The 11,050-nt window shown below is 40.9% G+C and overlaps 1 protein-coding gene across 1 annotated transcript; it reads right to left on the bottom strand.

The window, feature by feature from the left end:
* Positions 1-21: 21 nt before the first annotated feature.
* LOC144053942 (high affinity choline transporter 1-like) lies at positions 22-10,283 on the bottom strand. The gene is made up of 9 exons (XM_077568887.1): positions 10,018-10,283; positions 8,236-8,437; positions 8,037-8,150; positions 4,622-4,777; positions 4,338-4,486; positions 4,058-4,204; positions 1,837-1,990; positions 1,382-1,599; positions 22-1,282 (listed from the first exon to the last, which is right to left on the bottom strand). The coding sequence occupies exons 2-9, from the start codon at positions 8,417-8,419 to the stop codon at positions 758-760; spliced, it is 1,647 nt and encodes a 548-aa protein (XP_077425013.1). The 5' UTR covers positions 8,420-8,437; positions 10,018-10,283; the 3' UTR covers positions 22-757.
* Between the last annotated feature and the right edge of the window lie 767 nt (positions 10,284-11,050).

Raw genomic sequence — 11,050 nt, forward strand, 5'->3', positions numbered from 1 at the left:
GTGAAATAAAAACATTGACTGTTCACAGTTTTTGTTGATTTATTAAAATGAAGAAAAACACCGATTCGAATGAGGCCCCAGGTAATTTCTGCTTGGGGTCCCGAACAGACCCATCGCCTCTGATCGCTGTAATTTGAGTCACGGGAGCTAGCGTTAGCTTTCTGTACAGCCATTCAGCCCCATTGAGCTCTCTGCTGTCCCAAATGAGTTATTACAGTTGCATGGCTACCCCAGGCCCAGACGAACCAAGAGCAATACAATATGTAACAAGTTTGTGTAGCGTTTTAAAACAATTAATACTTGTCAAGCATTTTTAACACCAAAAATAGTAGAAAACGCCAGTAGAACACTGGTAACACTTGACAATAAGTTTCTGAGTATGAAGTGTCGTCCCCTAACAGTTCTTATTGAGTGCAAAGAGGTCCAATAGATTCTGAGGAGGTCAGAGAATAGAAATATAATAACATCACATGGACCAGTTGTACTACAAAGTTTACAGAAATAGGTGGTATGGAAGAAAAAAAGGATAAAGATAAAATATGGGCTTCAACATTGAGATCGTAATCCTGAGATTTTACAGTAGTAGTTGCCTTAAAATTTTGCCTCTTTTGTTTCGGGCTCAACACACCCTGCTAAAAGCTTTGGGCTCCCTTTCACCGCAATATTCAATACTTTGTAGAAGAAACTACAGGATAGAAAATATCTAAGAATGTGTGCATAAATATGCATGAAATAAGGTATGGCTGATACTATGTGTCTATAATGCTGTATTAAAAACATAATTCTTTTCGTCATTGAAAGTTTGCATTGGTCTCTCCTCCTCTTCTTCAGCCTCCATTTTCTCTTGGAACGCATCAAACACATCCCAGGACTGAGGAATCAGCTGGTGGGAGAAGCCCAACTGGACCAGCCAGGACACCCCAACGACAGTCACCAAAGAAACAAACGCAATCAGAGTCCGGAAGGGAAAGTACTGCGTGATGGCGCCATCCTCCTCCCGCCATCCCGGGTAGAGCAGCACAGGCGGGATGCTGAGCGCCGGCTCTCCGCTCAGAATACGCAGCAGCAGAGCGATGACGTAACCGCTGATGGCACCGTAGCAATTGGCAGAGCGGAGGTGCACCACGCAGGCCAGCTGCGGGGTCACGACGCAGTAGAGTAGGTCGGTCGCGAGCAGCCAGAGAGCAAGGATGCTGCTCTTGTTAAAGGCCAGACCGGTTCCAGCCAGGCCTACCAGCAGCACACTAATCTTAATCACCCACTTCAGCTCTCTGTCTGATGCCTGAAAAACAAACAGACCCCCCCCCCCCCCAAAAAAAACATCACAAAAAATTCATGTTGCGGCGCTAATTGTTGAACCGGTCACGCATCTCGCACACACCTGCTTCCTCAAAGTCGTCTTGTATATGTTTTGTGTGAACATGGATGCTGATGACAGCAATGTTGAATCCATGGAGGACATAACTGCTGCTGCTATAGCGCCGATGCCTAACACTGACACCCAGGTGGGCGTGATGTAGCACAGAGCCAACGGCAGGACATTCCCTGCCTCTCCACGCTCATAAGGTGGGGGGAGACCGTATTCGGTTTGGTTCCAGTCTTAGAGAAAAGATATAGAGGCAAAGAGACACGAGAGGGAAAATAAATTTTAGCATTTAGCATTTCTTTGACGCGCATGTTCAACTACTTTACCGCCACCCTGTTTTTTCACCCGAAGTGGAAAAAGAAAAAGAAACCCTTCCGAACCAAACGGATGATATTGTGTACCTCTGATGCATTGTAGCTACCTGACCTCTAATACTACATACGGTGGAGTGTCACAAGATGTTTGTTTACCTGCAGATGCAGCCACGGCTCCAATGATGACCGAGGGGATTCCCATAATAAACGAAAAGCCAGCAGCAGCAAAGCAGGTAACCTGAGCCTTGGATGAGGAGGCCGCTGCAAGGATCCTCTGGTGTAAAGACTGGTATGCCAGTCCACCTAAAGCCTGCAACATACATAAATCCATCAAGTGTATCAATTATTCATCTTTTAAGCTTTTACTAAATAAATAAATTATACATATATATATATATAGCCATTTTCATTTAGTATGATTCAGAATCGATTTTAAATGTCCCAAAATCGATTTTATTCAAATTATTTTATACCGTCTTCCCTTTGGTTGTGTGTGCCTTTATTGGGAGCGCTGTTCATGTTATTATTAAACAGTCAAATGCACTTAATAGTTTTGAAGAAGGTGCATTTTAAAACTAAGCTGTGTGTTCGTGCAGTTGGAGTGGACGCTAACTATCTGGCCCGTTAATGCAATTTGAAACACGCAATTCCACACCTCTGTTACAATCTTTGTTAACTACGTTTACTAGTAAAATGTATGAACATTTATCTACTAACCTCGCAAAAAATGATCGCTGCAAATCTGTGAATACTTTATGGGCCGCCAGTCCTTTCTAAACATCGACGTCTTTTGTCTTCATTAGTAGGTATGCGATAAAAAGCAACATGTACAAGGAATTTGAAGTTCTTGGGCTTTTTGATGTGAAAGCGCCTAATGTGGCGTCCATGTTGGCAGGGGCGACTTTCCCCATCAAAACAGCTGTGTGTCAATATTTGCGTCAAATGATAAATGAACGGACAAGAGCGCTAATTGAGAAGAGTGTTATAAGGACAGAGGTGGTTGACGTGTTAGCAGGGCAGAGTCTTTTCAAATGTAATGGAGTATAAACATTAGCTTAGCAACCACCATAGGCACGTTGCTCAAAAGGAGTGTGTCGCATCTACCTATTCAGATCTATCGCTGTTTTTTACTTGGGTGCGAGTCTACTGGTCTCACGTGCTATTTCCGGCTTTTTTTGTTGTTGTAAATCCCTTATCTATGGCATGGAATCGTTAACGGATGTGAAAAAAGGAAGTGCTTAAATTGTGGTTTATGAACGTGACCAGATGCACGTCATTATCGCCCCCTCCCCCTCACCTACCCCCCCCCCCCAAACACAAACAGTTTCAAGCCTTTCATTTACAAAAAAAAATTATACTGTGCAGGGCATTTTTATAACCTCCTCCAGCCAGATTGATAATTGGAGGAGTTCTTCACATTATCAATCTGGTACTTCACTCGGCAAACCCGTTCGGGAAGGGCGGGGCTCGCTGTACAATTCTTCGAGCTGATTGGACGATTGCGGCATCTTTGCACATTTTGTTTTGACCAATCAAGGCAACGGGTGAAACTCTCGTCTTCGAGCACGAACATCTTTACCAGATAAAAATGTACGAAACTCCTCTCGCTGTTTAAATTCAACAAGGGAACGGTGAGTAATTCTGCGAGAACATAATCAATTGCAGCATCCATTCGCCTGTTAGGTTTGTTTGTCCCCCCCCCCGCCCCGCCCCGCCATGGGCGCATTTTGGTTTTGTCCTGCCTAAACAACGCCTTTGCGGTCCAATTGGAAAAAAAATCGGCTGCAAACGAATCAGCGGGAGTGGTATAAGATGTATTCTCCAGAGTTTGTGAACTCACATATACCGCAAGAATTCAATTGCTGGCAAGGTTAGCATTTTTAGGCTGCGAAAAAAGTACAAAACTTTTTTTATTGTATTGGGTGTTTTTAGGCCATGAAAGCAGTAACGGGTGACATCTTCTCCCAATTAGTCAGTTGACTTAAAAGTTCCACTGTGTGCTGAAAACGTTGCTATGATAATCGGGAGCTCTGTGGAAGCATGTCCTTTTTAGCACCCCCTACACATAAACAACTAATAAATAAACTTTGTCATAGTGAGCCATTATTACATTATATGTCCCAAGCAGTTACAATCAATTGTTCTGGTGTTTTTTTTTTTTGTGCTCCTGGAAAACAAAAAGTGACATACACAGCTATCATGCAGTGATGATCTATAACACACACACATATATATATATATATATATATAAAGTTTAAAATATAATAATTAAAACATATTTAATTAATTAGTTTAATTAAAAATATATAATATATATATATATATATATATATATATTTTTTTTTTTTAAATCATATAATGAAGCAAAATATCTGACCAACATGAGAAAGTCATCTGTCCATTTTCCTGCGTCCTCAAGCTTCACCTCTCCTATCCATGAGACGATATTTGACTGGTTGAGATGGGCTGTTTGTGCGATGTCAGTCACCGCAGGACTGAGAATCATAAACGGAATACAGAGCCACTAAAACACAAAACAAACACTAGTTAGTCATAAGAGTGCGAAACGTGCGGGGGGAAAAAAAGATTTTTCAAACAAAGGCCGCTTTTTCATTCTTCACAAAACGCGACCTTTGTACCGATCCTTGCTAGCTCACCAGACTGACAAATATGAAAGACAGTTGGATGATGTCAGTGTACGCAACGGCGTAGAGGCCTCCTAAAAAAGTGTAGATGATAGAGACGGCCGCAGAGATCAGGATGGAGACAACTGATGATACTTCAAGGATGATACTCATCGTCCCACCTAGAAAGGACACAACATTAAACCATTGGCAAAACAAACGCAGCATTAATGCAAGAACCACATTCAGTGATCATATTTGAAGATGAATTATTCATTCATTCATTCATTAAAAAGCCTTGAAATTCAATGACTAACCTAGTGCAGTGAGGATGCAGGCAACCCACAAAATATCGCTGAGCAAAGCGGGAAGCAATATCGCGGTAGTGAACAACTGGCCGTAGCGATTCTGAAAAGGGTCCAACATGGTCACGTAGCGTTTGGACCTCATTTGTTTGGCAAAAAACAATCCACCTTGGAAAGACAGAAAACAGACCAAAGTCAACCGCGTTCCACTAAAGGAGCCTTGGGTTAATATTCAAACTTAATCAATGACTGAATGTTCATTAATCTTTTACTGAGGTCAGAGTGACATTGAATACCAATTGAAGTCAGTAAATTCATTTGCGGGGGGGGGGGGGGGGGGGTCATCACGCCTTCATCCAGGAAAAGAAAACAATCATGCGTTTGATGTATTATTTGTGATCATTTCTTTGTCGGAAAAACGGTCTCGGAGATGACAAACGGCCTTCGACTGTCCTGCTGTCAATAACGTTGGTCTCTCCAGATGCCCGTTGCATAAGCTGCCTTTTGACCTATAGGAGAAGAGCGTTTAGTTCTGGGGTCTTTTGGTTCCACTGCGAGACGAGAGGAGAAGGGGTCAAATGACGGAAGGGGCGTGGGCCAAGTTAATTTCGGAGGAGATAAGCCGCCGATGTCCACGATGTGGAATTTGCCATCAAAGAACATCTCATCGCCCACCTTTTTTTTTTTTGAATCCTCCGGTAGGTATTAACATGTCACATGACCTTAAAATCTCAGCCTCATGATCAACCACATGGTTCGTGAAGGACGGCGAACCGACACTGGACTTGCAGGTCAACTATAAAATATAATAATTAAAAAATATTTAATTAAAAATAATTAAAACAAATTGTAATATAAAAAATATAATATAATATAATATATATTTTTTTTTTCTTTTTTTTTTTAAAATCATATAATGAAGCAAAATATCTGACCAACATGAGAAAGTCTAAAATCTCAGCCTCATGATCAACCACATGGTTCGTGAAGGACGGCGAACCGACACTGGACTTGCAGGTCAACTATGTAATTTAATACGTTCTAATATAATATAATATATGAAGTATAAAATATAATAATTAAAAATAATTAAAACAAATTGTAATATAAAAAATATAATATATATATATATTTTTTTTCTTTTCTTTTTTTTAAAATCATATAATGAAGCAAAATATCTGACCAACATGAGAAAGTCTAAAATCTCAGCCTCATGATCGACCACATGGTTCGTGAAGGACGACACTGGACTTGCAGGTCAACTGTGTAATTTAATACATTCTAAATGCAACAACATAAGTCTGGGCATCTGGCAAATACGCAACGACAAGGCTGTGGCATGCAGTGGGAGCTGGGTAGTAAACTCGTGAATCAGTGCTCTTGGGACATTTCCAAAAGGAGAGATAAAAGAAGAAATGGTCAGGAATGCAACCGGTCTGACGCTACAACAGAAATAACGCTTTCCAAATAAATGCAAAGAAGATTTCTGAGTCTACTGTACCTATTTTGGGAACTTTAAGGAAGATCACTTGATACGCGTTTAGGAAATATTCCAAACTGGAAGACTAGCAGAAATGACGGGAACTAACAGTAATTTCAAGTGAAGGCATCCTATTCATGTCTTGGCCGAAACATTTTGCTTTTTCATAAACAGACAGCCATGCAAAACAGATGCAAATTTTTGGTACCCCTATGTTAATGAAAGAAAAACCCACAATGGTCACAGAAATAACTTAAAAGTGGAAGTCAACCTTCAACATTTCTTGACAAAAATATCTTATATGTGACCTAACTAGTCTAAACATGACATTCTGATTAATGTTAAATTTTTGGAATATGAGTTATGCAGCAAAATCCAGTTGTTTTTATCCATCTCAAGGGGCGGCCATTTTGCCACTTGCTGTCGACTGAAGATGATATCATAGTTGCTCAGGGCTCAGACAATAACCAATCAGCGCTCACCTGCCTTCTGAAGGTGCGCTGTGATTGGTTGTGACCTGAGATCTGAGCAACACTGATGTCATCTTCAGTCGACAGCAAGTGGCAAAATGGCCGCCCCCTGAGATGGATAAAAACGGCTGGATTTCCTGCTTAACTCATATTCCACTCACGCAATACTAAACAGAATATTGTATTTAGACTAGTGGGGCTGTATAGAACATATTATTGTTCTTTAAAACCACCAAAAGTAATAATAAATAAAAATGTAATGAAAGGTAACAATTTTGATATTTCATTTCCCAGCAGCCGAAAAGTTTAAATTATAGTCGAAGTGTAAGTGATTAGCAGGCAATGCGCATCATTAGCTTGTGTGATTTTAGCCGAGTATTGGGTAACCCGCAATCTTGGTCTCAAAAGAACCCGTAATCCTTCGCCTCTCATGTCATTTTCCAAACATAGCAACCCCAAAAAGTTGAAAATGCATCATATTGTAACCTCCCAGTACAAAATTGAACAGAAGACGCATTGTACGGCCAAGTTGCCTATAAACGACGGCTTAACCATTTTATAGCAGATGCGAATGTCATCATGGAAGAATAGGGATGCGGGTGAACGTTTGTGATCCAATATAGAGATAATCTTCAATTCCGGGATCTCATGTTGTAATACAATCACAGATGCCTCCCACCAGAGGTGATAAAGTGGAAAAGATAAAGTGGAAAAGTTTTGAAATGCCTGTTGATGTTTTGATCATCACATCCATGGGAATAGGATCTTGAAAAAAAATTCATCATAATATTGAGTGGCAAATGGCAATGAAATAGTTTTTCAAAATTGTTCAGGATTATATCAAAGAATATATGTTCTCTAAATAAATAATAGATTTAAGTTCTCGTGGTTTTGTGGCCAAAAATCAACAACAAAAAACACATACAAATGTAGATCTTGTTTGATTTATTAACTCATTCACTGCCATTGACGGCTATAGAGATCAAAAATTCATTTGAACTATTTCTATTAGTTTCACATTTTTTTCCCACTTTTGTTAACAAGAGTATGAAAACCTAGGAAAAATGTATTGTACATTTAGAACAGATATAAAAGTTGTGATTAATTTTGAGTTTAAATAATCAAGTAATTAAACAAAAAAAATATATATTACAAAATTAAGAGGCGTCAGACGATTAATTTTTTTTATTGTAATTAATTGCATTACTAACTCATGACTTATCACATTTTATATCTGTTCTAAATGTACAATACATTTTTTTCCTAGGTTTTCATACTTTTGTTAACAAAAGTGGAATTTTTTTTGAAACTAATAGAAATAGTTCAAATGAATTTTTGACGTCCATAGTCGTCAATGGCAGTGAATGAGTTAAGCTAACAATACACGGTATTAAATAATTACACGTATTAACATACTTTCCCGAACCAATTCCTGTCATAATTTTAACGACGACTGATTCCCACTTCAGACACTCACCTAACAGAAAATTCAAAAGATATGCAGGAGGGCCAAAAGCCCAGACGAGACCTTGAGCCGGAGAGTAAACAGCCTCAGCAGTTCCCATAATGTAACCTCCTCCAACCCATGTTGCTAAAAGGAAACCGATAAGAAACAAAAGTCAAGAATCAAATTAAGCATTAATAAGTGACAAATTGGAGAAAAAAACAAATCTTACCTGTCATGGTAAAAACGCCAATGAGGACATTGATGTTGCGTCCCCCGACGATGGTGACTTCGCTCTTTTTGCCAGCGCATTTCTTCTCCACTTTCTTTGATTTGCGTGCCGCCAAGATGCCAGTCAGCAGGATAACGGCGTAAAAGGCAACCACAGCCACGAGTCCGGCCACATGCACGGCCATGCTTGCAAACCGATGACACTGACAAAAAAGACATAAGCCGACAATAAACTCAAGGTTTATGGGCCTCACATGGTTAAACATTCATTTTTCACTCGCTCTCCTGACTGTACAAACCTCGCCGGCTTCCGACTTCCACTATTCGCAACGTGAGGTGAGATCAAGTTCTAATCATATTTATGCAGAGCGCTACTTAGCGGCAGCGAGCAGGGAAATCTATTTAGCCGGTCGCAACGAGTTTGCCGGCTGAAGAAGCGTGGATTGCTGACAAACAGGAAGACGATGGAAGCTGTGCACCTTTGCTCTCGCGCTACCTAATCGAAACAGATGCTGAGAGACGGTCGCATCCCTCAACTGTACTGGACTGCTCGCTTCTCCACATTTTCATAATCGGCAACAAGCTTTTTGACTGTCTTTTTAAATTAATTAATTAATTAATTGGCTTGTTTGATGTGAAGAAATTTGGCAGGGAGACTCGTTTGTGGGGGATGTACATTGTAAATGTCCCAAATCAACCAAGTGACATAAGTGATTTTTGATATGTATGAACCAATTAACACTCTGGGTTAATCTGGGAGCATGTAGTAAGCTAATGTTATTACAACAAAGTTAAGAGACGCTGGCTGAAAAGAGAAGCCGCCGGGCAGGCTTCCCGTTCTTGGACAGATTTGCCTTTTTAGGGATCAATAATGTAATCTGAGTCTGAAGATCAGAAAATGTTTCTTATTGTTTACATTATGAGGGGGGGGGGGGTCTTCTGGGGCTTAAGGGTTCTTCTGGGAGTCATAAAATGTCCAAGCTACAGCCAGAGTATTCGCTGTCAGGGAACATTCATTTTTCTAAGGGTCGTAGCTGAGAGTGGCGGCCAGCCAACCACAAGGCATACAGAGAAATGACCGTTCACAGTACGGACAATATAGTCTTCAGTAAACCTTCAAAACATGCATGTTTTTCAAATGTAGGAGGCAGCCAGATGCAACTCCAACCCCAAACGTGAGCTGTGAGGCAGAAGTGTTAACCACCTGCCACTGTGCTGCAAAAATGTTGTCGATATCTCACTTGCAACCTTGCCTGTACCAGTATAGGTCACCAGTTTAAAAAAAAAAAAAATTCTTTCTCTTTTTTTTGGGGGGGTGGGGGAGGAGGGGGTGAGGTGGGCACTATACATTTTAAAACGTAGGGGCCCAGCACTTATACATTGAATTAGTTTGAAATCTTCATTATGAGCTGAAAAAAATACATTTCCGTTAGTAGGCTACACATGTCATGGGGGGTTCGGGGGGCTTTTATAGCTTTCTCCTCATCTGCACTCACTAACTAGCACAATACAATACATTCACTCACAGGGCGAGAGAAAGAAAAACGTAAAATGTAGAAGTAGGCCCATCCGTGTGACTTGTGCTACATTACAGGTAGGCTACATCATACATGTCGCTAACGGTTTGTACGTATGTGTGAAATGAGTCAAATGCGCGTGCTTAAAAAATCCGTTAAAGCGACCGCGGGCCGATGAGCTCCATCCACCTGCCATCGTCAGAAGACAAAAAAAGATATATATCTTAATTGAAACAAATCAATGGGGCCTCCACGTTCAAACTCACCGCTCTGTGAAACCTCGAACGGTCTGCCGCTGCTGCTGCTGCTGCTGCTGCTGCTTGCTCCTCTCCTCTTTTTTCACATCTGCCTTCCTCCCCCTCGCAGGTTATCAAGTCCTCGAAGCTCGACTCCCTCTGCTCTATTGTTCGTCCTCGGCCAGCTGCCCTAATCGTGCTGCGTTCACATGCCGTCACGGGGAGTGGAAAATTTTAGAAACATGACGCCGGATAGTGTGGCACTGCCTACTACTCTAAACCCACGCACGCACGCACGCACGTACGGCCGCTGGTTACGCGCCACGGTAGAGACGTCATCGTGTCGACGTCAGAAGCCCGTGGGAATGGCCACGTGATACGTTATATATGTTTTAGACTCGAAAATATCTCATGTATGTTGATTGCAAAAGGCGGCTCAACTGGCGCATGCGCATGCCCCTTAATGAATTATTATTTTATAAATCTAAAAAAAATAGTTGATAAAACATTGATAAAGATTCAATGTATGTTTTCCGGGGGGTTATGCCGTGGGGGCTTTCAGGCAAAATAGGGGGTGAAATATTTAAAACAAACAAACAAAAAAATAACAGAAGAAAAATCATGGGGGACGGGGGGATGAGGGAACATGAATATGCAAATCCTGGCTGCCGAACAGTGAGGATGGAGTGGTGGGCTGTAAGTTGTAATATCACCATTCACCCCTAGATGGCAGAACGAGCTTAGTTGCACAGTTACAAATGAGAGTAGACCTCAAATTGTGCATTTGGAATGATATATATATTGGACAAACATAATACGATTAAAAATGGTGAGTTGATTTTTGATAGAGAAAAAACATTTGTTTTGCTGTTGCCATGTCCTTGAATAGTACTATTGGCTACTGGCTACTGCCATGGGACCGACGTCAGGTCAGGAAGTGGGACTTGGAAGCGATCGAATAGAGTTGGACAATGGAGGAAGATGAGAAATTAAATCATTCAGTGAAGTCACTTAGAACAAGATGAAGACTTTTTCCAGGATTTACAATAACGAGGCTTGGCAA

This window comes from Vanacampus margaritifer, chromosome 6, assembly GCF_051991255.1.
Source record: "Vanacampus margaritifer isolate UIUO_Vmar chromosome 6, RoL_Vmar_1.0, whole genome shotgun sequence".
In the NCBI taxonomy this organism is placed as follows: domain Eukaryota; kingdom Metazoa; phylum Chordata; class Actinopteri; order Syngnathiformes; family Syngnathidae; genus Vanacampus; species Vanacampus margaritifer.

What these genes read in the sequence shown, in the direction of transcription:
- LOC144053942 (XM_077568887.1), bottom strand. Translation starts at nt 8,419, where the DNA reads ATGGCCGTGCATGTGGCCGGACTCGTGGCTGTGGTTGCCTTTTACGCC. An exon ending in CTTTCATATTTGTCAGTCTG is followed by an intron (nt 4,205 to 4,337) that starts GTGAGCTAGCAA and finishes TTTGTGTTTTAG; the next exon opens with TGGCTCTGTATTCCGTTTAT. An exon ending in CAGATGACTTTCTCATGTTG is followed by an intron (nt 1,991 to 4,057) that starts GTCAGATATTTT and finishes TGTATGTTGCAG; the next exon opens with GCTTTAGGTGGACTGGCATA.